General features: G+C 42.9%; 1 protein-coding gene across 1 annotated transcript; it reads right to left on the minus strand.

Moving 5' to 3' along the window:
• Positions 1 to 25908, minus strand: SHMT2 (serine hydroxymethyltransferase 2). The gene is made up of 12 exons (XM_087710609.1): positions 25775 to 25908; positions 20420 to 20611; positions 18241 to 18320; positions 16564 to 16764; positions 15825 to 15906; positions 13229 to 13351; positions 12996 to 13135; positions 10501 to 10666; positions 6717 to 6816; positions 2914 to 3069; positions 1710 to 1817; positions 1 to 402 (listed from the first exon to the last, which is right to left on the minus strand). The coding sequence occupies exons 1-12, from the start codon at positions 25805 to 25807 to the stop codon at positions 275 to 277; spliced, it is 1509 nt and encodes a 502-aa protein (XP_087566735.1). The 5' UTR covers positions 25808 to 25908; the 3' UTR covers positions 1 to 274.
• Positions 25909 to 26946: the final 1038 nt, after the last annotated feature.

Here is a 26946-nt window from a genome sequence, read left to right on the forward strand (position 1 = left end):
TCATAGAAAGAAGAGATGGATCACTTTAATTCTTGCAAGTCATGCTACATAATGTAATACATGTATTGCGAATCAGAGCCAAGTCCTTTTACACAAAGTTAAGTTCTTTTGAGTCATTATAAAATGGGGATAAGACTAGAGAGAGAAAATGGCCAAGGAGATCACCTCTCTGAAGAGGGGCTCCACTAGACAAAGCTCTGAGAGACAAGGCTTCAGGGACTCTTGTTGGCCATCTAGGTGTTAATGGTTAGCCAGTCTTCGGTTGAATGAGATATCAACGTTTGTCAAAGCCAGGCATGGGGAAGGCACGGGCAAAGGTTTCAACACGCTGCCGAAGATCTGACAACCTCTTCTTTGTCTCTGGATCAGAAAGCAAAAAGGATTTGAAGTCTTGCAGTTTGGCTGTGGGGGGAAACCAAAGAGAGAGGGTAAATAGGTTTAGGTTTATTAGATTTATATGCCGCCCTTCTCCCAAGGACTCAGGGCGGCATACAACATTAAAAGAAACACACAATACAAAATTTTTTTAAAAATTAAATAGAATAACCCAAACAAACCCAATAAGAATTGACAATAACATTTTTTTTTAAAAAAAAATTGAATTAAAATTAACAATGACCAGTAATTTATTTTGTTTTGTTCAGGCCAGGCTGGCTTGCTGGAAAAGCCAACTTTTTAGGGCGCGTTGGAAGGACTGGAGGTCGGGGATTATACGAAGCTCCGGGGGCAGCTCATTCCAGAGGGAAGGCACTCCCACAGAGAAGGCTTTCCCCCTGGGGGTCGCTAGCCGACACTGTCTGGCCAACGGCACCCTGAGGAGGCCAACTCTGTGGGATCACACTAGACGGTGGGAGGCTACGGGTGGCAGTAGGTGGTCTCGCAGGTACCCTGGGTCTAAGCCATGGAGCGCTTTAAAGGTCATAATTAGTACCTTGAATCGCATCCGGAAGACAACCGGCAACCAGTGCAGGCCGCCTAAAAGGGGTGTAACATGGGAGCACCTAGGTGCCCCCATGATAACCCATACAGCCGCATTCTGGACCAGTTGAAGCCTCCGGGTGCTCTTCAAGGGCAGCCTCATGTAGAGAGCGTTACAGTAGTCCAGGCGAGAAAGGACGAGGAGGACTGGAGTTCGCCAACACATGGAAAAATACGAGCTGCAGGAGAAAACCCTCTGATCCACAAATGCTCCCAAGTACTTCTCTTTTATAATTATCATTAATCCCTAAGGCAGTTTTCCCCTGCCCTGACTGATGAACATGGGGATTTGTCCAGCACATCTGGAGGAAATCATGTTGCCGAAGGTTGCCTCATAGCTACTGGGTTTTCATATCCCCTCCGGTGTTATATATTTGCTTTCCCTCTCTTCCAGGACACACTGAAAATAAAATCTAGACTAGTGGGTGTTAGCACATAGTCCACTTTCATTTTTAGGTAGGAAAATTTGGGTGTGTGTTGAAATTACATTGCAAGATCAATAAAAAGATGGTAGGCAGCATTCAGAGGATGCTTGTTACCACGTGAGTCTCAGTTGAACCACAATTAAAATATAGCAAATCTGTAACAAATCTATCAAATATAACCAAATAGTTCATAAATGTCTCCACATTTTCAGCCAATGCAACTTCTATGTCAACTCACTGACTGGGAATCAAAAATTGGCCAATAAGTACCAGCAGATTCTGGTTTTTCATAACACATTGACTTACAGGTCTTCTGCTTGACATCCAGTCCAATCTGGATTCCTTCATCCATTAACTCGACAACCTTTTGGAAATCAGCTTCCCGGAACCGTCGGGAAGTAAGCGCAGGTGCTCCTGTGGAAAAAGTCAAAACAATTTCGAGAAGTGTTGCTTTTGACATCTAAAGACCACATTTACAAACAAATACTGTGCTGTGAAAACCCTGAGGGGATAAGGCTTTAGTGCAAGGATGTCAAACTGGCGTCACACGCGCTGGATGCATCATGGACAGGCCACACCCACCCCAGTTCCGCGAATGGGAAAAATATTGCAAAATATCACGTACAGCAATGTGACGTCGCAAGTTTGACACCCGTACTGCAGTGGTGGGTTCTGGATCCCGTTGCAACTGGTACGGTGCAACGGGGCCGGGCGCCCACCACGTGCAGGCACGCAGCACGCACACATATGCGTACCTACCGCCCACAACATCCAGCTGCTTGGCGGAGCATTGCGCAGGCGCCATACGCTCGGTGCGCGTACGCAAATGCCCCGATCAGCTCAAATAGCAGTAAGGAGAGCGGGCGGGTAGGTGGGCCCTCCGGAGCACTGTACTGGAACGGTACCTGGTGCTCCCAGCAGGCACTGGTATGCCCGTACTGTCATGCTATGGTGTATAAGGAAAACAAGAAAAGTTCTCACATATACAGGGGTGCATATTCAGTTTACAAATTCCCTTTCCCATCTGTATATACAAGCTCTTCTACAGCAAGGTAAGAGATGAAGATTTATGCAAAATGTGTATAAGAAATGCTCAGCAGCAGGTGATATTAAATCCTGCAACATAAGTGTTTGCAAGGATTATATTTAAAGACATTCAGCTGCTGAAGGAATAGTTAAGTGTTGAATGGATTTTCTTCCAATTCCATGGATCTTCCCAAAATAGCTTAAAGTGCTGAAGATTAGATTGAAGATGCCCAAAATAAGAACCCTCCCCCCATTTTTTTTACTGTGTTTGCTGAATAATATTTGTGTAGCCTTGGATGTAATCTATTCTATATTAATGAAATATGCACCCATTCCTGATTTTCTAAATTAATCGACCATGGAGAAAAGCATTTTATTTTTAATGCATCTGAAATTAGGGTTGCCATTGTACAGAATCATCATTTTAAGAGTCAGGTGTGAAACAACCATATAATCTTTTTTAAAAAAAAATTCCTTGTCTTACCAAGTCGCAAGCCTCCAGGTGTCAAAGCACTTTTGTCCCCGGGACAGGTGTTCTTGTTGGCAGTGATGGACACTAGTTCCAGGACTCTTTCAGCCCGGGCTCCATCAATACCTTTTGGGCGCAGATCCACTAGTACTAGATGGTTATCTGTGCCACCTAGTCCAAAAGAGTGAGAAGAGTTAAGTTTTCTCCAGGCAATCTAACTAATCCCCAGCAATCCTCCACAATAGTTTTGCCCAATCTGGTAGGGTGGCCTCTAAATCAGAGGGTCCTCATCTGAGGGCTATGGCCCATTACCAGGCTGTGGCCTATTTGCAGCTAGGCCACAAGAGTGGAAGGCTGGTGTGCACACAGCTTGACTCATGAGAGCGGTGCATACCAACACTCGGAGCCTCACTTGTATGAGTGCCAATACCAGTGCTTGCAGCCCAGTGGTGGGTTTCAAAAATTGTTGGAACCTACTCTGTGGGTGTGGCCTCCTTTGTGGGAGTGGCTTGCCGCCCATGTGACCGGATATGAAATTATGAATTAGTACTTAGGTTGGTCCAAGTAGCTATTCAGAAACTCTGGCATTGAAGCATGCAAGACTTAAAGCTGTCAAGTTACAAGATCCTTGCCAGTGGTGGGTTTCAAAAATTTTTGGAACCTCTTCTATAGGTGTGGCCTGCTTTCCGGGTCCACTGATGGAACCTCTTCTAACCGGTTCGGTAGATTTGACGAACTGGTTCTACCGAATAGGTGCGAACTGGTAGGAACCCACCTCTGTTGCAGCCCCACTCACCACTGACACAAATGAAGCTGGGCATGTGCACGCCTTCCCCTCACACAAAACCATCCCCTCTTTTCCCTCCCCACCCCCAGGCCGTCCCCCTGGGCTGGCCCACGAACACAGAAAGATTGAGGAACTCTGGACTAGATGTAATGGACAACTCCCATAATTCCTATCAGCAAGTGGAGCCTGCTCTACACCTCTATAATTAGAGGTCCATTTATGGAAAGATATGGAAAAATGGAGAGGGAACATGAAATATACTTACAATGGGAAACTATTGAGACTTAAAGACAGAATCACAAATTGGGGCAAGTATAATTATATAAATATAATGATGTGAATAGCTGGGAATTGTAACCAGGTCTACATCTCGACCAAAATTAGGCGGTGTGGGTGGGGATTAAAAGCACAATGCCTATATATGTATACTTTTTTGTTCTATTTTTTTTTTAAAGGAGGAAGATATATGTTAAAATTAAATATGTATATTGAAAAGGAATTATAAATACCATCAACCTAAAATGGAGCTTGCTCAGAAGCTGAAATACACCAAGTAAATGAGATGAAGAGTGGGAAGTAGAGGAGAGAGGTAAAGGAAGAGAGGGATATGGGGGAAAGGAGGAGAGAAAGAAGGAGTGGAAAGGGGAGAGAGGAGAAGGACAGAGGAAGGAGAAGTTGAGAAGAGAAGGATGACAGAGGGAAGAAAGGAGGTAGGGAGGGGGAGGAGAGAGGGAGAAGAAAGTGATGGATAAGGTACAAATATGGTGTATGGAGAGCAGAAGAGCCAATAATTGTTTTGGGGAGTTGATGATAAAATGAATTGATTTAAACATTTAATAATAAATACGATGTTGGCTATGTAATAGTATACATGTGATTATATGTTCTGAAAATGAAAAAAATAAAAAACTATATATTATTAATAATAACAATAACAACAAAAATAATAATAATTAGAGGTCCATTTAGAAGTTATCTTGATTAACCTTCAAATAGAATTGGCCCTGCTGATTCAAGTCAAAAGTGCCTCTTGTCCAGCTTTTTCTGTCCAAGTCAGAATCTCTTGATCCCAGCTAAGATATGGCAGATATCTCATTCGTGAAGTAAATGAACTCTTTCATATTACTGACCCAACCTCCAAGCCAACAAATCTTGTGTCAATGATTTCCATGGGGTAACTATGCTCTCCTTCAAGGTCTCAGAACAGGATATAGAATCCTTCTTCCCTTGAGGCCTCAGAGCAGATATAGATAATAGAAGATGTCATGCCCCTGTGTACGGGTTTACATGACTTCTCTGAAAAGTTCATCTTCATAGCTCTCTTGAACCTACTTTTATTCATTTTGATAATCAAAAGTCCAAACTGCATATATATTCGGGTCTTTTCCCGTGTAAGATTGATAGTATCTTGGCGACAAGATACTCTCAATCTTACACGGGAAAAGACCCAAATACGCCAAGACCTGCATACCTGTACCCGTGAAAATCTACGAATATATATATATATATTTATTTTTATATAAAATATCTGATTCTCCTGAGATTATTATGGCATAAGAGAAAGCAATTTTTACCAGGAAAAGATGAGACAGAAAACACTTAGAGAAGCATTTTTGTAAACTTTAATGGGCAATATTTTTGCTAAATCTCTGATTCATCTGGGGACAATAGTGACCTCCATTGTACCCACTAAGAATTACCCCATTACAAGGCACATAGCCCTGAAAACTACATATACAGAGATATTAAGCAAATACCTCCCTTGGCACAACAAATTTCATGTTATGTTGTTTACCTCAACATAATAGGGATTTTATCCTGTTTGAAAATGTTATGTAGTTCTTGGCTGAGTCGACCATTTAAATATGCCCTCTCTCCTATCACAATATTGTTTGTATTCTTTCATAGACTTACTATGTTACCAAGCATCTTCCTGCCAATACCCACACACCTTCACATCTGCATTATATACAGGTAATTCTCAACTTACAACCATAATTGAGTCCAAAGTTTATGTTTCGATCCCACATGAAAAAGTCCATCTACCCACACATCATATGGAAAACTGGACTAGAATTATTCTCTCTTACTTAAGAATCATTCTATATGGGGGTTACTAATGGGGAAGAACATTAAAATACAGGTAATCCTCAACTTAAGATGATGACTGAGCCCAAAATTTAGTGGGAAATTTGTTAAGTGGGTTTGCCCCATTTTAAGACTTTCCTTGCCACATTTTCTTGTCACATCACCTGCGGTTTTTCGTGGCACGACAAAACCGCGCTCGACTAAGCCGCGCCCGATTAAACCGCGTCGCTGACGTCATCAACAGGGCGACAACAGCGAGTGCGGAGAAAGAAGGGCGCTTTAAATAGCGCTTTGAAAGCAAGCCGATTCAACTTAAGGTAAGGGTTAGGTTTAGGGTTAGGTTTAGGTTTAGGTTTAGGTTTAGGTTTAGGTTTAGGTTTTGGATTAGGTTTAGGGTTAGGTTAAGGGTTAGGGTTAGGGTTAGGTTAAGGGTTAGGTTTAGGTTTAGGATTAGGTTGAGGGGGGTTAGGTTTAGGTTTAGGGGTTAATTTTAGGTTTAGCGTTTACAGCATCCTTCTGTCTCCGCGCTGTTGTCGCCCTGTTGATGACGTCAGCTACGCAGTTTTGTCGAGCGTGCTTTAGTCGAACACGGTTTTGTGGTGGAACCGCGGTTGTTAAAATAGTAACTTGGTTGTTAAGTGAATCTGGCTTCCCCGTTGAGTTGGGTGGTTGGAACATGGCAAGAGATAATCACATGACCCTGGGGGACACTGCAACCGTCATAAAAGTGAGTCAGTTGTCAAGGATGTAAATCATGTGACCATGGAGATGCTGCAATGGTCATAATTCACTTTTTTTCAGTGCTGTTGTAACCTCAAACTGTCACTGAGAGAACTGCTGTAAGTCAAGGACTACCTGTATACCATTTTCACCTAGTGTGGCCGTCAGAAAAAGCTGCTCCTATGTGTGCTCTAGCACACATGGGAACAGATCTTCACTATACCTGAAACAAGATTGTATCCTCGTTGTAGCAACGCCTCTGCCATGGCCTTGGAGTTCTTCAGTACTTGCTGACAATACTCTTGGAACATGGGTGAGCTGGCCTAAAGCAGAAAGGGATGCAAGATTGGGAAGAATCAGCATTATTTCTTCTACAGTGTAACTTAGGACATTTTAGGACATAATGGGATTCTTATGTCCTATCATAAAGACTTAAAGGACAACTTTATAGTTGGGTTCCCACATTATGCTAAGGCCATTCAAAATCAATCACATTTTATGGCAATAAATCTTTGTTAGAAACTACGATTTGTTCATGGCTTACTGATTAAAAGAGGGGCCATGGTGGCAGTAGTTCAAGTATGGCAGGCTAACTAGTTCAAGGTTGATTCATCCTTCCGAGGTCAGTAAAATGAGAACCCAGATTTTTGGGGCAATATGCTGTTAACCATTCAGAGATGGCTGTAAAGCACTATGAAGCGGTATATATTGTAAGTCTATTTCCATTGCTATTAAAAGTGTACTATTATGTGAAAATAGGGACAGGTGGTTTTTAAGCATATTTGGTGAATACTGTCCCTCACCAATTCAAAGTTCTAAGACAAGAGCAGCTTTAAAAGTTAGTCCAAAAAGCCAGGATTATTTTGCCTGACTGCAAGATTAATTTTGCCCTGTTTACAGCTTGTTCAATTGAGCATGCTCAAAACAAGCATGGCTTAGTGTGATGTATTAATAGAACCTATTTATCTACCCAGCCAAACTAATATATCCTAATAACTAAGGCTGCATTGCACAGAATCTCTTAAACTGCATTACACTCTTGTTGTTGTTGTTTTTAAAAAATCCAACAAAATGTATTACTGGTAAACGTCAAATTACTAAGATATTGTATGTGTAATACAAGATCACAGTGGATGTAGGCAATTTCACAATTTCACAGTGCATGTAGGAACACATGTAGCATCTGCCAGCATCTCCTTGAATCATCTTTTCCCAGGATTGTTCTGCAGCTGCAGAGAGCAGCTGCACAATCCTGGGAAAAGGGGAAGATACTTTAAGGAGTGGCCCACAGATGCTACCTGAATGTCTCTGCATTCTGCGTTCTTAAGCAATTTTTTTTCTTTTAAATCCAAAATATTGCACAGCTCGAGTGCATCGCTAGGTTAATTCCAAAACCTCCCATCTTTCTTCAGAGTTGAAGAAGCTTCTTGGATGAGAAGCGAAACGTTTTCAAAGGAAAACCAGAAAGTCCATTTGCCTCTTGAAAAAGCACCTTTGAGACAACCATTACCTGGATGACTGAGAATCTCCACAGACATTTATTAATACACCTCCATAGACTCCCATCCTCTGGATTACTCAGAGTTTGGTCCAGACTTCCCTAGCTCCCAGATTTTCCAAGCAGCATGGAATCCAATGAATTTGGAGGACACCACGTTGAGTTTCTCCCAGAAGTATTAGAGCCACCATGAAGGATCAAAGAAGGAAGACAATCCTCTTTACAGCAAAAATGCAATAAACTCAGTTCTAATTGTCTCTCCGGGATTTATTCCACCGTGATGACTTCATATTTGTCTGCCCCAACATAAATCGAATCTAACTCAGTCCCTGGGACTAAAGGTTTATTCTTCCAAGCTTTTGGGCTCGTGCCGGAGCCCATCCTCAGAATGACACATTCTGGAGCAAGAGAGAAGTTCCCCGAGGATGGGCTCTAGCACGAGCCTGAAAGCTTGGAAGAATAAACCTTTGTTCCCAGTCCCCAACTCAGATTGGATCCTGCAACGTTATTTGCCTTCATTTGCCAACATAGATCCTCTGATATTGTCCTCCAGATTAACTCTGGATTTACAACGAGATTGGGTGATACAAGCAGGAGAGAGAACGTGGAAACAACCTAGTTGGCCATATTTTGCGATGGTTGAACAACAGATGTTGTTCTGGCATCTCAGCAAAGCAGACTGTGCACACAAAGGGCCAAGATAGGTTACTTGCTCTCAGCAAGAATCTTCTTAGTTGCCTGTTGGAAGCTTCCCTTTTCTAAAGGCTGCCAACCGTGCAAGACCTTAGAAGACTAAGTGTTGCTCATTCCATGTCAAATCAAATCAAAATCTTTATTACGGCCTACGGGCCAGAAAGTACAACATAAATAAATCGACCTGTAATTCTTAATAAATCTTTTTTTAAAAATTGCAATAGAAGTACATAAAGTGCACCGTCGTAATAATAAATAATTGTAGCATAAATAGCAGTGGCAATCACCACATCTGTACTGAATTTCAGCCACAGTTAGGATGGATGCAACAAACGGTAGCACAAAATTGGGAAACCTGGAAAGATACATCAGGGTCTTGCTCAGATTAAAACAGTAACAGATCAGTGGTGAAATCTAATTTTTTTTTTACTACAGGTTCTGTGGGCGTGGCTTGGTGGGGTCATGTGACTGGGTGGGCGTGGCTATGTAGCCATGTAACTGAGGGATGAAAAGACAGAAACTCACTTTAACAACGTCCTGCTGGAGCAGGGTTGAACTAGATGACCTCCAGGTCCCTTCCAGCCCTGGATTATCCTCTGAAGCTGCGTCTAGCGCCAGGTTTGTAGCCCTTCCTTCCTCTGCTTTTTCCCTCCCTCCCTCCCTTTCTCACTTACTCTTTCTTTCTTTCTTTCTTTCTTTTTCAGCACCCCCCATTTTTGGCCTAGCAAGCTTCACGGAAGCCTGCCGAGAGCAAAACCGGACCCCACTACCCTCATGTTTCCAGAGAACCTGTAGTAAAAAAAATGCTTTAAAAGTTTTTTTAAAAAAAGTTCCGAAGATCAGCTGTGCGATGTGTGATCGTCGGAACTTTTTTAAAAAACTTTTTTTAGTATTTTTTTACTACCAGTTCAGGCAAACCGGCCCGACCTGGTAGCATTTCACCTCGTGACAGATACACATTGTGCTGTTTGGCAGGGTAGGTTTTTTTTAAAAATATGGGATAAATATATATTGTTCTTAATTCTCCATAGAATAGGGATGTAAAAGTCAAGGGGTGCTTAGATCTGGCCAACACGGTTGTCCTGGAAACAGCGAAGGACTGGCTTGCAATGCCTCTGCCAGTGAAAACAGCTGATGTCAAGCTGGCCATGCCCACCCAGGCCACAGCCACCCCCCAGGTCAAACACAACCCTCATGTGGCCCTCAATGAAATCAAGTTTGACACCCCTGCTATAAGGAGAGCAACGAAGGAGCACATGGCTTAAGGATTCTACAGAGCCATCTCCACAGGGTCATAAGCACTGTTGGAAAGGGATGTGCAGAGGGTAGAACATCCAACTTGGCCAAGGTGAAAGGCCAATTAAATTTCAGAATTAGAAATGAAGAGAGATAAGATGATGCCACTGCCTACTTGAGAAGAACCCATAAACCAAAGGCTTGACTACCAATCTTAAACTGATTTGAATACCACTATTTCATGTCGGTACCAGTAACTCAGAGGTAGTATTCAGCCAGTTCTGACAGGTTCTGGAGAACCGGGAGTGGAAATTTTGAGTAGTTCGGAGAACCAGCCAATAGGCTGGCCCCGCCCACCTGATTTTCTTTTGTTGCCCTGAACAGGAGAACGGAACTGGAAAGCAGGTTAGTGGGGTGGGGAGGGAATGGGGATTTTGCAGTATCCTTCCACTGCCACGCCCACAAAGCCATGCCCATAGAACTGGTAGGATTTTTTTTTTAATCCACCACTGCAGTAACTGTGCTATAATCCACTCAAGACCACCCAAACACCAAAGAAAACAGACCCCTCTTTTCCTACCTGTTTCAGTGCCACGGCCACTGCAGCAATGGCATGGTTGTGGGGGCCACCTTGCAAAGAGGGGAAGACTGCAAAGTTGATTTTGTCCTCCAGATTGTAAAGGGTCTCCTGGCCACTCTTCTTATCCACAGAACGGACACCCTTACGATAGAAAATCAGCCCTGACCTGTGTGCAATACGAAGACGGAAGCGTCAAAACAGAAATCTCTTGGCTAGATGCTTATTGCAAAGTCCCTCAAATATTGCTGCAAAATGTGCCAGGCTGAACACATTCACTTTCGCAGCCATTAAAAAAAAATCCTCCATTCATATAATGTCCTTCATCAAGACCATCCTTGCAGTAATTCTACAGAAGCAAAGACAACAGTGGTGCTTATAGCAACAGGAAGCAAATTCACCTCCGTGTGATTCCATCGGTAAACAAAAACGTAAGTTTCTTGTTTTAATAACTACCGAAATCCCAGAAGTCATTGGGTTTAACAGAAAAAGAACTAGAGAAAAAAATTGGAACTTTGTTACTATATATGTTGCCAGGAGCAAGACTATTTTATGCACAAAAATAGAAGGACACTTCGATTCCCACTATGGATGAATGGTTGTAGAAATTGATGGAGTTGTCCGAAATAACAAAATTGACCACTTTGATTAAAGAAAAGAATATAAGTGGTTTTGTTTCCACATGGAAACCACTTCTGAACTTCATGCTCGATGTGGAGAAGAATGAAACTCTGGGTTTTACTGATTAGACTGATAGATCTTTATAGAAATGGCTTGTTCATATTATTATAAAAAAGCAAAAAGTTGTGATTTGATGTTTAATGCCTTATTTTACTGTAACAGAGAGAGTCGGAAGTCAATGCTTCTTTTTCTTCCCCCCCCCCCTTTCCTTTCCTCCCCTCTCCTTCCCCTTTTCCTCCCCACTGCTATCCCATTTATTTTGTATTTTACATTAAGTTATAACTCAATAAAAATGTTAATAGAAGTAAAGAAGCTAAATAGCAATCTCATGGGCTGTGGGTTCAGAATCCGCTCGCAGTGAGATGGGCAGCAAACAAGTGTAATAAATTTTTAAAAAGCAAAAATTCTGCCTTGTTACCATTCCAAAATTCACTATAGGCATTCAAAAAGTGACAGAGATAGACAATATTAAAAACAAAAAAAGTTGTACTTTCTTTGACTTGCAATTTTACTTATTGGCTAATCAGCAGTGCACCATCCTTTTCTGATTTCGTATTGAACTCCAAAGACAATCTCTCCTGATTAACTTTGGACTAAGTTTACCAGAAGCCCCAGCTGGCTACTCCTGCGATGCTAATGACTTGAATCTGATAAAACTTAGTCCGCTTGCTCAACAGACCATGCGCCGACAACACCATGCTTCCTATTGCTCCCAAGTAGCTCACACTTTCCGTATTGGGAAGGGCAGAGAAACCACAGAACCTACAAACCTAGAAGACACAAGTAGGTCGAATGAAGAAAAATGTATTGCGGATTGCATCAAGGCTTGTGATGTATCTGCCCCAACACTGTGTGGAGTCCCTAGGTGATCTCTGCACTAGCACTGATGTTAGCTAGTTGGATAATGAAATGCCTGCAAGAAAAGCCCACCAAGCGCAGAGAGCACCAAGGACCCCACAATTCGACCCTGAGCTACAAATATTCTCTTCTATTGGTCAACATTATATACCGTATTTTTTGGAGTATAAGTTGCACCTTTCCCCCTCAAAATAGAGTGAAAATCTGGGTGCATCTAATACATTGAATACAGCATTTTTGGCCTCCCGAAACACCGCTCCCTTTGCAAAAATGGCTGTGCATAGCCTTTAGGAGGCTTCCAGAGTGCTCCTGGGGGCTGGAAAGGGCAAAAATGAGCTTAAAACAGGCCATTTTTTTACTCGTTTTTGCTCCCTCCCACCAGCCCCAGGACCACTCTATAAGCGTCCTAAAGGCTATTCATACCGTTTTGTTTGACAAAAAACGGGCCCGTTTTCATGAAAAACAGGCTGTTTTTTGCTTGTTTTTGTCCCCCCTCAGCCCCCAGGAGCACTCTACAAGCCTCCTAAAGGCTATGCATGCCCTCTTTTTGACAAAAAATGGTCCCGTTTTCGCGAAAAACAGTCTATTTTGGGGAAGTCTACAGAGTGCAAAAACTTTTTTTTTAATTTGCCTCTTCAAAATCTTGGTGCGTCTTATACTCCGGTGCGTCTTATACACCGAAAAATGCGATATATAGATGTCAGCTGTTCTCTACAGATTCAGACAGTAATAGCCTAGTATTATCTAGAAATGTTTCCAACACAAGATTTTTGGATATAAAATGTATAACCTGTCTTGAAGCCATAGTCCTTAGTACAACTGCAAAAAAGGGAGATACCATGGCTCCTTTGATATTGTTAGATTGCTGTATAGTTCCCCAAATCCTTCATCTTTGGCTGAAGGACAAATATTGACTGCCTGAACAGAATGGTATGTGCCCGTCTACATCACGCTTTTACCTTGCACCTCGCAGAGTCTTGTGAGTGGTGCTAGTCACCAAATCAGCGTAGTCAAAGGGTGATGGGATGACTTTAGCTGCCACCAGACCACTGATATGGGCCATGTCAGCAAGCAGGTAGGCCTTCACCTCTTCACATACCTGATAAAAAGGGAAGGATGAAGACAGGTAAATTCACACCACTTTGCCGTTCATTCAGTTCAACCGTTGTCCTCCCAATCCACTAAGACATACCTTCTTCATGCGGGCATAGTCAATAAGACGGGCATAAGCGCTGGTGCCAGCGATGATGAGACGTGGGCGGAACAGTCGGGCGGTTAACTCAAGCTGGTCATAATCAATGAGTCCTGTTTTTGGCTGGACAGGGGACAGAGAAACAAATAAATACGGATGGTCCTCAACCTACGACCAAAATTCAACCCAAAATTTATGTTGCTAAGTGAAACATTTGTTAAGTAAGTTTGCTCCATTTTATGAGTTTTCTTGCCACAAATGTTAAGTGAATCATTGCAGTTGTCAAGTTAGTAACATGATTGTTAATAATCCTGGCTTCCCCATTGACTTTGCTAGTCAGAAGTTCACAAAAGGTGATCAAGTGACCCCAGGAAACATCATAAATATGACCAATTACTAAGCATCTGAATTTTTATCACATGACCATGAGGATGCTGCAACGGTCATAAGTGTGAAAAATGGTCATGTTACTTTTTTTACTGCTAAATGTCTATGGAGATTTTCAGTCATCCACGTCTTAGTTGTCCCCAAGGTATTTTTTCAAGAGGCAACTGAACTTTCAGAAAATCCAGTTGTGTCTTGAAAAACCACCTTTGGGATGGTTTTTTTTCACTGCTGTTGTAACTTTGAACAGTCACTAAATGAACTGTTGTAAGTCAAGGACCACCTGCACTGTCCTCCTCCAAATGCTGGAAAAATTAGTACAAATACTTGTGTAGATCAACCTACAGGAAACACATCATCTCTAGAAGCTTGCATTAAATCCAGCCAAGATATTGAAGTAGAGATATTATTAGCCATCACTTCCCAGCTACTATATTTATAGCGGGTTGACACCACCGACAATCACTTTCCTGATTTTCTAAAAAGGTTTTAAAAAAAACCTGCAAGAGAATCCAAACAAGGGCATCAACAGAAAATCAGGCTGGAACTAAAATGGAAAGAAATCCCTTTTAAACAAATAATGTTATGGAGTTCCTATAACGCAGTGATGGCTAACCTTTTTGCCATCGCATGCCAAAAACGTGGGGAGCGTGGGGGGCGGGGTCGTGCACATGTGTTCCCACACCTATAATTCTATCACCATCCCCCTGCGCTCCCCTCGCCTTTGGCACGTGATGGCATGGTGAACCCGTTTTTTGCCCTCCCCAGGTTTCTGACCCTTTCTAGGAGCCTGGGGAAGGCAAAAAAGGCCTCCCCCCCCCCACCAGAGGCCCTCCAAAGGCCAAAAATGGCCCATTTGCCGACCGGAAGGTCCGTTTTTCACTCTCTCCAGGCTCCAGGGCCTTTCCAGGAGCCTGGGGAGGGCGAAAAGGGCCTTCCCCACCCCTCCGGAGGCCTACCAGAGGCTAAAAACAGCCTGTTTCCCAACTTCTGGTGGCCCCAGAAGGCCCAAAAATCAGCTGGCCGGCACGCACATGTGCACCGGAGCTGAGCTCGTGTGCCCACCAATATGGCTCCATGTGCCATCAAGGCCGTAGTGGATACATAAATACATCCTGGTGTTCTCCTTTCTCCTTCAGTGCTGACAATAAGAATGCTCAGCCTTAAGCCTCTTTGTATACCTTGATGGTAGAAAACAAGAAACGGGGTGTGGGAATGACAGATAAGATCCTTTGAATTAGCTTCCTCAACAGGACATTATCCAGACACATAGGACTGCAAATCCAAATGTCTAGAAAATTCCAATCAGCATGGTCAAAATTCTAAAAACCACCTTGAAAGTTGCAAGGTCATATATTTAACACTTAACACAGACATGAAGATATAATAAAGGGCGCTAGTTGAGAAAGTGATTCTACATTTTAATTAAAAACAAAATAAAAGCTGACATCAGGCATCAAGGTTAGATTCAACCATCCAATGATTACTTCAGCCAGAATATAAATTTAAAACATAAACTTAAAACAAAATATAACTCAACCCAGGGCTCTAAGTTGGGAAGGTTATTCTATGTTTTTGTAAAAGTTAAGAGCTACCCAAGAAGGTTGGATGAAGTCATCCAAGTGTAAAAAGATCTAGTTTATTCAGAAGAGTGATCTTGGGGCACAGCATATCCAGAAGGGAGACATCAAAGCTACTAAGGATAAACAGGTGAGACAACACTGAATTGTGGACATATATGAATGAATAAAGTTGGTGCTCGTGAAATCCTATTTCTGTAACTTAAGCATATGTGCAACTTTTTCCTTTCTTCACAACTGAATCTGCAGAGTTTACTAATGGGTGTAATTTATTCTAATTCCTGTCAGCTGAAGGGAGGTCCAGTCCATGTGAAAATGAAACTTTTCCCACCATCCTCTCAACTACTGGAAAACCCATTCAGTCATAATTCTGATTTCAGAAAACATCGCTCACATACTTACTGGCAGCACAGAAGCTAAGCTGCTTTGTTAGGTTGTCATTGAGATTATCATAAAAAATCTAGAATTTTTGCAAAACTCAGTTTGATCGCCATTCCTATTTTCTGCAAGCATCCACTAAGTTTTGATCAGGAATGCTTTTGCACACCATTCTAGATCTGCATTTTCAACCTACTGTCAGAAGCAGAGAGGAAAATCAGGGCAAATGCAAATATTTGGAACTATTTACTCACGTTGAGTTTGTAAGGCATGGACTCAAAGAAGATGGACGTGGCTGAGATACGCTTGACATCGGACATGTACCCATGAGTCAGGCTGTCAAGAAGAAGGAAGACATATTGTCCAGACAAAGTTTAAGCCTCAATCATAGCCCAACTCAAGCCAAGAAGCTAAGGGAACACATATTTATGTCTAAAGGGATTACAAATTAGCCAGGCACTTCCCCCACAAGGCCACCATGAGACTGGAAGCATGGGGAGAGGTGTAGATTATGGGGGGACACAACAGATAGCAGCTCCCAGAAAGCAAAAAGGCAGATGCTCTTCAACATCCTCCAACATCAACATCATCTATGTTGGCATCCAGAGGAGGTGACAGAAACGTCTACAGGTCAAAACTAAAAAAAACATGGTCCTGTCGAAATCAGAGATAGACAATGAGGAGATAAGCCTTATTCTATGAGTTTTATATATTGCTGGTCAAAAAAGGCTACTCTAAAGATGCCACTTATGAGTCATTCTGGGTCTTCTCCCTGCCTCTTCCAGCTTCTTCAGCTGCTTCTTCTTCTGGATCAGTAAACTAGATCCTCATTCTCCCAGTTATTCTTATACACCACCCTCCTCTCTTTCCCCTCAGCTATCCCAACTGCGCCAGCCCAATCCTCCCTTTTCACCCCTTCTGATATGCTACTAGACTAGAACATCTCACAAGGCTTTCCTCCCCAAGTTTCATTCCCCAATTCCAAACACGTACTGGCCCCCGTCGGGTAAATCCAGGCCCATGAGACGTTCGTGCGGCTGCAGCAAGGCTGTGTAGGCAGCAAAATTGGCCGGGGATCCAGAATAAGGCTGGACGTTCACCCCCCAGCGTTCAGGATCCAGGTCAAAGGCTTCAAGAGCCCGGCGTTCACAGAGCAGTTCAATGCGGTCCACCACCTCAGAACCTCCATAATACCTGCATCAGGATAGCCACAAAGGAATTGTTAGTGACAGAAAAACCCACAATGCCACCATCATTTCTGAAATAGAGTAAAACTAGAAGAAAATGTTATCTGTTTCCTCCATGCCATCACAGTGTACAAAGAACATTACCTTGGCAACCATCCCTAATGAAGCATTCTGGCCACCCCTTCTCTCCATGTAACTCTCTGCACCTCATCCATAATAAATCTCCATACAACACTTTCCCCTCTGAATTATAGCTATAACATGTTTCTTCTCTCCACCATCGGGATCAGAGGTCAGTTTCAGAGCCAACATATAACTGTATCTGCCCCGAAAATGGGACCTTAGCAAAATGTCTGAGGCCTCTTCTGAAGGCAAGTCATTTCATGTGGCTGGCAAACACCAGGCATGTGGGAAGGATTCAATAGGATCTACATGCTCCCTTAACCTTTACTCCCAGATAATCCAAGAGAACAGAAAATAGGGCTTCCTCCTCTTGACGGAGTAATGGATATCTGAGCACATATATTGTGTATAGATAAATACAGATCATTTTGTGGCAGACAGGGTGGTGTAATGCTTAAGATACCTGGAATGGAGGGATCATGGACCTTCAAATGTTGTGTGACTAGTGACTAGGAGTGGTGGATATGTTGGAACCTAACAACTTCTATAAGGTCATATAGGTAGTCCTTCACTTACAACCGCAATTGAGCCCAAAATTTCTGTTGCTAAACAAGACATTTGTAAAGTGAGTTCTGCCCTATTTTACAACCTTTCTTGCCATTGTTGCTAAGTGAATCACTGCAGTTGTTAAGTTAGTAACATGACTGTTAGTAAATCTAGCTTCTGCATTGACTGCGCTTGTCAGAAGGCGCAAAAAGGGATCATATGACCCAGTGGTGGGGAGCCCGTCACAAACGATATGCTGCGCACGGAGCTGGGCGTCCTAGTCAGGCACATGCGCTGCGTACGCATGGGCACGCCACCATCCTGTGACACCCAGCTGCTCGGCGGTGGTTGTGCAGGCACCACACGCTTGGCCAGTCGCATTATAAACAACTATGGAACAAGGGAGGGCAGGTGGGCCAAACGAGCCACCGTACCGGTATGGTGGCCGCTGCTCCCGGCTACTACCAGTACGGCCGTACCGGGCTATACCTCCCGGAACCCATCACTGACATGACCGCAGGATATTGCAACTGTCATCAATAGGAGTCAGTTGCCAAGCACCTGAATTTTGATCATGTGACCATGGGGATGCTGCAATGGCCATGTGAAAAATGATCGCAAGTCACTTTTTTCAGTGCTATTGTAACTTCGAGCAGTCACTAAGCGAACTGTTGTAAGTCAAAGACTACCGTATTTTTCTATTCTAAGGCAAACAGCTGAGGACAAACTCAGGCAATCTCTTCATAATCCATTCTCATGTCTGCCCACCCCAGTCAATTAAGGTATTTTGGGGTCGCATAATAAAGCACACTACCTCTTGCCTGGATAGCCCTCTGAATACTTGTTGTTGAGACACGAGCCCAGAGCCTCCAAGGCAGCCCGGCTACAGAAATTCTGAAATTGAGGAAAGAGAAAAAAAGAAGTGCTGAATGGGGGGGAAAAGGAAAATGAACCTCGATGACATTTCTGGTTCTCTTATGCTAAAGAAGAAAAATGCCATATTTTATGGAGCGACAGTTTAATTCAGATAAACACAATGGGAAGATCTAGCTGTTCCTTCTTTGAACCTTCTGAGTGGAGCCAGTGCTGTAATGGCCACTTCAGAAGCAAACAATAGAAGGTGAGGGTGAACATCTAGTAGAATAGAATAGAGTCACAGACTTGGAATAACAGAGGTGGAAGGGAACTTGAAGGTCTTCTAGTCCAACCCTCTGCTTAGGCAGGAAACCCTATAGTGGAAGAGGAGAAGTCCAAATCCGGAAAGAGGTAATATTTGGGGGTTTCTTAAACTTTGGCTAGGCATTATGAAAAATGTATTGCTGGTTTCTGGTTAAAAGCAATTATAATCCTTTCTCCATCCATTAATGTTACAAGACAATAGAAAAGATGTTGTTATTAGCTGCAAAGTCATGTCCAACCCATTGCAACCCCATGGACAATGTTCCTCCAGGCCTTCCTGTCCTCTACCATCCCCTGGAGTCCATTTAAGCTCACGCCTACTGCTTCAGTGACTCTATCCAGCCACAGGAAAGACATTAAATTCTGTATAATTCTTCCAACAATTTTTTTAAGATACACTATTTGCTAATAGAGAACTACTTGTATTCAACAGAGGCTTAGTTACTTTACTTCATAATGACAATTGCACTCAGATCTTTTAAGAGTACAAATTAAAAAGTTTCAGCTTTTATTGTGTCCATTACACTTCCTGATACAGTAATAAATCAGATGTTTCTTGAAAACCCACAAATAAACTGCAAAGCTGATAGATTTCCATCCTTTCATGGAACTGTTCTTCCTTCTGCAATGGATATATTATCACAGAGCATGGCTAATACCCATCAGTAGACTGGCCTGATGTCTGTTCATTTGTCTCAATCCAGTGAATTTTTTAGAATGTGGACTGAAAGTCTCTAGCTCAACTCTTTGCAGCTCTCTACAGAAACGTATTGGGACTGCTGTTCTGTTGTTGACTTAGGTTCTCATCTTACAACCACAATTGGGCCCAGAATTTAGATTGCTAAGTGAGAAATTTGTTAACTGAGTTTTGTCCCATTTTATGACTTTTCTTGCGACAGCTGTTAAGTAAATCACATTAGTAACCCAGTTGTTAAGTGAATCTGGTTTCCCCCATTGACTTTGCTACTCAGAAGGTCGCCAAAAGGGGATCGCAGGACTCTGGGACACTGCAACCATTATAAATGTGAGTCAGTGGTCAAACAACCGATGTACCGTATTTTTTGGATTATAAGACGCACCTTTTTCCCTCAAAAAAGGGGGTGAAAATCTGGGTCGGTCTTATACATTGAATACAGCATTTTTGGCCTACTGAAACCCTTCTCCCTTTGCAAAAATGGACGTGCAGAGGGTTTGGGAGGCTTGCCAAGTGCTCCTGGGGGCTGAGGAGGGCAAAAACGAGCAAAAAACAAGTCATTTTTGCTCGTTTTTGACCCCCCCCCCCCAGCTCCCAGGAGCACTCTAAAAGCCTCCCAAAGCTCTGCAGCCCCCCCCTCTTTTTTTTTGCAAAAAATGGGCTGTTTTTTGCTTGGTTCCCCCACCCCAACCCCCAGGAGCACTCTACAATCCTCCCAAAGCTCTGCAAGTCCCTCCCTTTTTTGGCAAAAAAACGAGGGGTGCAGAGGGTTTGGGAGGCCTGCAGAGTGCAAAAACTTTTTTTTTAAATTTACCTCTTCAAAATCATGGTGCGACTTATACTCTGGTACGTCTTATAGTCTGAAATATACAGAAAAATCACATGAGCATGGAGACACTGCAATGGTCATACGTGTGAAAAACGGTCATAACTCACTTTTTCAGTGTCGTTGTAACTTTAAATGGTCACTAAATGAACAATTGTAAGTCGAGGATTACCGGCATATGTTTTAAGGTATCAAGGAAGATGGCAACATTCCCTCATTGGAAGGACCCAAAGTAAAAGGCGTCTACTTCAGCTTCAACCCAAGGCTGAGGAAAAAGATGCTTCTCTCACTCACCTCTGAGGCAATGAGTTCTAGACCCCGGCACTGGCGATCTTTTTCCTGCTGTACCAAATCCCACATCTCAGGGTCACTCTCTGCCAAGCTCTCCTGCCCGGTCCAGCCTGAGGCTTCCTTGAAAGAAGTTGCAGCTGCCTTGCTGTGTTGGGCCCGCAGAGCCCCCTTCGCTTGGCAGCATCTTTGTAGGGGCTAAGAAGGTAAAAGAGTGGACAGGATCACAAGAGAGCGAACATAAGCCATCCCAGTCTTCAAAAATCGTATAAACACACTGTATGTTATCTACAGGAGGCAAAATCCTTTACTGGAAACCCCATTAATGCATATTCAAAATGGCCACCTAGGATGGAGAACTTTATAGCTCCAGGTATTGTGGGATAAGAATGCCAAATAGTTCCATCCCATAGGGATCACAAGAGAGCCAACATAAGCCATCCCAGTCAAAAAAGAACTGGTTCTTCAAAAATCGTATAAACACACTGTATGTTATCTACAGGAGGCAAAATCCTTTACTGGAAACCCCATTAATACATATTCAAAATGGCCACCTAGGATGGAGAACTTTATAGCTCCAGGTGTTGTGGGATAAGAATGCCAAATAGTTCCATCCCATAGGACCAATGATTATAGCCGTAACACTTAGACTTATATACCGCTTCACAGTGCTTTTTACAGCCCTCTCTAAGCGGTTTACAGAGTCAGTCTATTGCCCACAGCAATCTGGGTCCTCATTTTACCGACCTCGGAAGGATGGAAGGCTGAGTCAACCTTGAGCCTGGTGAGATTGGAACGGCCAAGCTGCTGGCAGTCAGTAGTAGTAGCCTGCAGTACTGCATTCTAATCACTGCACCACCAACTGTAATTTAAATGATAGTTAAATTTCATTTGAGTGTCCAAACTTGGAAGCTACTGAGGTCAACAATCTGAATAAGAAAAGAAAGCATGAAATTAGGAAAAGTCTGAGGAGAAAATGAGTTAGGATATTGCGCATCGTAGTCCCATAAAAGAGAGGAATATATAAAAGGACTCCTGTTCTGCTCAGTGGAAAGGAAAACTCCCTTATTAAACCAGGTGGTGTCAATTCTACCATGTTTCCCCGAAAATAAGACGGGGTTTATTTTCTTTTGACTCCTGAAATGAGCGCTTGGCCTTATTTTCAGGGAGGTCTTATTATTTGTTAGGTGCAGGAGGCGGCGAGCGTGGTCATCTCATGGCTCTTGCTGTGTTGCAATATTTTCTGGGAGGGCTTATTTTAGCGCATGCACTCAAAAGCCTGATTGGGCTTATTATCCAGGGAGGTCTTATTTTCAAGGAAAAGGGTACTAGAATAGGAAAAATTATTCTGCTGTAGGAAGAATAAATCCATAATAGTCTTGCCTGGCACCTGGATAAGACAAGGGCCAGGAATACCAAGGAACCAACCGAAAAGAGTGAAGAGCCATAAAACACAGGATTCAACATTGCCTATTTCCTGATGAAGATAGAGATGGGCAGTTCAAAAAGATGAAAAATAAATAAAAATAAGGCTAGCAACAAACCAAAAAGGGGAGAGTTTTGTTTAAATAAGAAGGTTTTGGAGATTTCCTATAAACCAGGATTGAGGGACCCAAGCATATTTCCAAGGACAACAGATTCCACAGTGGAAGGGTTACTCCTACTCATCCCATTCTTCTTAGTTCATCTCAGAATGGGACTTCGAGCCTAACTGACAGAAGAAACAGAATCCGAGGTGGTATTCAGCCAGTTTGGACCGGTTCACCTGAACTGCAGGTGGGCCCGGTCACCTGCCTCGGCTCTATGTTGTCCTATTTAGGCACATTTTCAAGCCACACACATGCATGCAAGCCGAGCGTGTGAGCAAAACGCATGCGCAGAAGGCCATACACATGCGACGACGGGGCGCCTGCACTCACATTTGCGAACCGGTAGGGAAAGTAAGTGAATAACACCCCTGAATAGAATCATTGTGGACCGGGAACAACTCAGCAGAGAGATACGTTTTCCAAAGCAGTAAAATACTTTTTTTAAAAAGCTTCATAGCCAGGAGAAGAGCATTCTGGGAACAGAGAGTTCTGGCTCCTAAATCATCACTCATAATAATATACAAGGTGCTGTGCCTTCAAAGAGAGTTGCAAGGGAATTATGACGGCAGAGAGGAATATCTTGCCTGTGAGCCTCTCAGAGACATCTGACTGATCACTGTGAAAAACAAAACGCTGGACTAAAATGGGCCTAGGTCTGATCAGCAGGGCTAGTTTCAGTGGTATCTCCAGATGATTGATAGCAATCTTAAGAGGCAATACTTGTCCTTCTATTGGGGGAAAGACTGCTAATATATAAAAACTCCCCAATCCCTGAAGAAACACATATGTTTAATGCTACCTCCCTTTTTCGAGACCAGTGAGGGAAGGGCCACATCCCTCAAAGATGTCTTTGCAAGGTTTAGGGTACAGTTCAGTTCTTCCTCCATGTAATTAAGATCACATGAGCAAACCAGACTTGGCAGTAATCTCCCCCCTGGGTCCTCAGCAGGGGTGGGTTGCTGCCGGAATTACTGCTGGTTTGGCACACAAAAAATTACTGCCAGTTCCAGCGACCCAGACCACCAAGTTACTACCGGCTCAGCCGAACCACTCCGAACCGGTAGGAACCCACTTTTGTCCTCAGATGTACCTGCTCTACTATCAGCATAAGCAATGGCAAAGAATGATGGGAATTATATTCCAAAAGCATCTGGGGCCATTCAAGTTTGGAATTACTGCCTAAACGGATTTCTACTGCTTGGAAATCTCCAGATATAGTATATTAATATTGCAACTCTCGATAGCGCAAAGAGCCCATTGCGGGATCCTTGATGGTCTCTGAGCTTGCTTGTTTCCTTGCAGATGTTTCATTATCCAAACTAGGTATTACCCTATTACCCTAGTTCAGGTAATGAAACATCTGCCAGACAACAAGCTCAGAGAGCACCAAGAACCCCTCATTTCAACTCTGAGCTACAAATATTCTCCTTTATTGAGAGCCCATTGCTTCTGGAGGCTGTGAGGTTGGAGGAAAATGGTACAAAGACTTGATTACCCAGTAAGTTACATTGATCTTCAGACCAACTCTCTCCCTCTACCATGCTAGCTCTTGCAGCAGTGACCAGTAGCAATTATGTTCATGTCAGAACTAGACTATCATCACACAAATCACATGGATAGCAAGAAATTTAAATGGCACGTTTCTGTCATCAGATAGCTATTGATCACCGTGGTTGCTTTTGAAAATTGGGGGAACAAGAAGTCATGCGGACAAAATATTACTTTTGCTAGCATTAAGGAACATGGTCCCATATACTGGCAAGCATGCAATCCAAAATTGCTGAAGCTAGTCAACTTCCCTCTAAGTTGTCTCGATGAATTTGCAGAATGGCATTTACATTCCTTACAGCATCTTACCCACATGGAACTCAGAAAAAGGATTATATTTCTAGCCACTTGACTCAATGGATGAGCAACGGAGTGAGAACTCAAAAGACAAAGCCATAGGGGCGAGCGGGACAAGTCAATTTCAAGGTCTGGTGAGACAGAGATGGCTCTGTGCTGCAGATGGGTAAGTAGGCCTCTTCTGAGTAGAACAGCAAGACCTCTGTGCTGCTGAGCTGGTAAATCCAGTCAGGGAAGAACTGCTGGATGCATATGTGCCTACAAAGCTGGATTGGTTCCCTCATCCCCGCCACTAACATTCATTTCAAAGTAAGGCCGTTACCACAACTGACAGGCACCTTGAGGGGAAAACAAAACAATTGGCTTTCATTTTCTTTATTAAAGAAATTATCAGCCAACCATAATCTCTTCTGCAGATGATGCAACGGCGTCATATAAGTTGCATCAGCAAAGTAGCAAAATAATGCATCAACTTTGGCTTTAAGGGTGAAATGTTCCAACACTGTTTGCCAGGGGGAAAAAAAAATTCCTTCTTAAAGGAAAGGAATATTTGACAGGTTGCAAAGATAGATTTTAAAGGGACACAGTGGCTCAGTGGCTAAGGCACTAAGCTTGTCGATCAGAAAGGTCGGCAGTTTGGTGATTCGAATCCCTAGCACCGCGTAACAGAGTGAGCTCCCGTGACTTGTCGCAGCTTCTGTCCACCTAGCAGTTCGAAAGCACGTAAAAATGCAAGGAGAAAAATAGGGACCACCTGATGGGAAGGTAGCAGCGTTCCGTGCGCCTTTGGCGTTTAGTCATGCCTGCCACATGACCACGGAGACATCTTTGGACAGCGCTGGTTCTTCAGCTTTGAAACGGAAATGGGAATCACCCCCTAAAGCCAGGAACGAATAGCACACATGTGCGAGGGGAACCTTTACCTTTAAGAATAGATTTGCCACACAACCTTTAATATTTTTTTTTGCTGTGGTGTTTTTTTTTTAAAGGAGTATTTTAATGTCATTATCTAATCAACAGTCTGCAAATCAGAGAGCAATTTTCAGAGGGGCAGATCATTTTATTGATGGTTCCAGGGTACAACAGAGTTACTGCCAAGGGACCTTTAGCCAGGTCACAGAGTAGCTGCAAAGTTAGTTTTGTCCCATCTATCCCTGTTCTTTTCTTCCTGCCCGCCGGAGGCTCTAACCAATTCTGTAATTCCTCTCTTCAAAGCTGCAATGTCAGATAGGACAGTATGCGAAAGAAAAGAGATGTTACAAAAAAAAAAATTAGCCCATAAAACCCAGCAAAGCGTGACTGCTTGGAGAGGTTTCCGCTGATAATAGTGTCTCAGTCCTGAACATCAAGATAACTCTTCGCCTTGCTCTGTGCCGCTTCCAAGAGCTATTAGCCAGAATTAAATAATAATTGAGTAGCAGAATGGCAACGATCTGTGCCGCTTTCAGATCCCTGCTATAAGCCCCAGGCGGGCATATAAACTCCTTACCCAAGAAACTCCGATTTCTAAACTTGCACACTTAACAGTCCCATTCAAAACAAAAGATATAAAATGAAGTGGGGGGGGGGGAGAGAAGGAGATGGATCTTTCCTGGAGCAGCGAAACTTTTTGGTGTTCAGAGAACTGGAAAAACTGAAACGAGCCTGGAGAACAGCTTAGGCCTTTTTAAATAACCCATCACCCTCCTTGCGGCTTTTTTTGGGGGGGGAATGATCATTGAGGTCAGACCCCCCGATAGTTTGCAATTCAAGCCATCCGCTCTCCATCCCAAGAGGCCCCAAACATCAAAGACCGCCGGCTCAAAAGCGCTTCTCAGAAGTTATCAATGAAGCAACTGGCATCTCTGCTCCCACTTCAAGTGGGCAAAGCAACTTGCTCTCTTCCCCTCCGCTAGAGCCCCCACCTGTCATTCGCCCCGCATCTTACCTTGGCAAAGTGTCTAAAAGGAAAAGACAGCATAACAGGCGAGGAAAGTGCAAACTGTTGTACAAGCTGTTGCTCACGTTAAGTGAGTCCAAAGACCAAAGAAAATCGCTGAGCTGGTGAAAAGGGAAAGAAAAAAAAAGAAGAAGAAGGGAAACGCGTGGCTCTTCCTTCGCCACTGCCAGCTACTACCGGGTGCAAAAGGCACTATGGGAGATGTAGTTTTTACTCTCGATGTTCCTTCTGCTTGCACTTATTATCTTAACGTCTGGCAAGCGGTGACTTCAGGATGGGCATCTGCGGCGATCGCTGTTGTGGAAGGAAGGAATTTTCTTTCAGTCTGTCTGTTGAAAGCGAAAGCAAGTGTCAGCGACGTAATATCGAAGGATAGGTTCTTAATATAACCTTAAGACCCATAATGGGGATGTTGCATTCGACTTTCATGATTGATTTTGAGTGAAAACTCCTCCCTTTTATCCAGACAGAAAATTAGAAAGAGGGCTGCTTTTTCACAACTTTGCATGATTGCCTGTTTAATTCATTAATTTATTCCCGCTCCATCACACAAGCTGTATAGTGTTCTACACTTTATACAACTTTAAAATAAGTCAAAATTCAACAGGGATCTCCTCCAACGTCCTGTGCGATCAGGCAACCAAAGAATTAGAATCTGTATTGCAACCACATCTGTAATAGATGCTGGCTTACAAAAAAAAAAAAAAGCATGCGCTCTTGAATTTCAAAGAATTTCTCTGAATGAAATGATTGAAAATCCTGGTTAAAAAAAGTGGGAAGTGGTAGAATAGTAGTGTTTAAATCGCTTACTTACATTTTTAGATAGCATACTGGGAAATCTAGAAGATATAACCAAATGTTGCCCATTACCAACAAAAAATGGTGCAACCTTCATTTTTTAAAATGAATACAGTAGCTTTCTGTTAAAGATAGATGGAAAAGAGAAGACAACAATCATTAATTACCAGAGTGGAGATATGAGACAGGCTTGAAAAACCATTGCTTTCTTTAAAGAACTAAAATTCTCTTCTAAGCAATGAAGATTGTCTAATGAAGGGAAAGACCAACTGTTTGACCTCTCTCTTGTTAAACTTTTTTACATGCTTTGGGGGATTTCTATGTGGAATATTGAAGATCAATTGTGAGCCATCATACTGAGG

The sequence above is a fragment of the Thamnophis sirtalis genome, unplaced genomic scaffold (assembly GCF_051295495.1).
Source record: "Thamnophis sirtalis isolate CommonGarterSnake01/CBP01778 unplaced genomic scaffold, rThaSir2_p1.2 scaffold_3, whole genome shotgun sequence".
NCBI lineage: Eukaryota > Metazoa > Chordata > Lepidosauria > Squamata > Natricidae > Thamnophis > Thamnophis sirtalis.

Excerpts from the sequence above, each read along its gene's own strand:
- SHMT2 (XM_087710609.1), bottom strand. The coding sequence starts at position 25,807 with ATGCTGTCTTTTCCTTTTAGACACTTTGCCAAG. Across the intron at positions 15,907-16,563 it reads GATTTACCCGACGGGGGCCA|CCTGACTCATGGGTACATGT; the intron begins GTACGTGTTTGG and ends TCTTCTTGACAG. Across the intron at positions 6,817-10,500 it reads TGGCCGTGGCACTGAAACAG|GCCAGCTCACCCATGTTCCA; the intron begins GTAGGAAAAGAG and ends TTTCTGCTTTAG.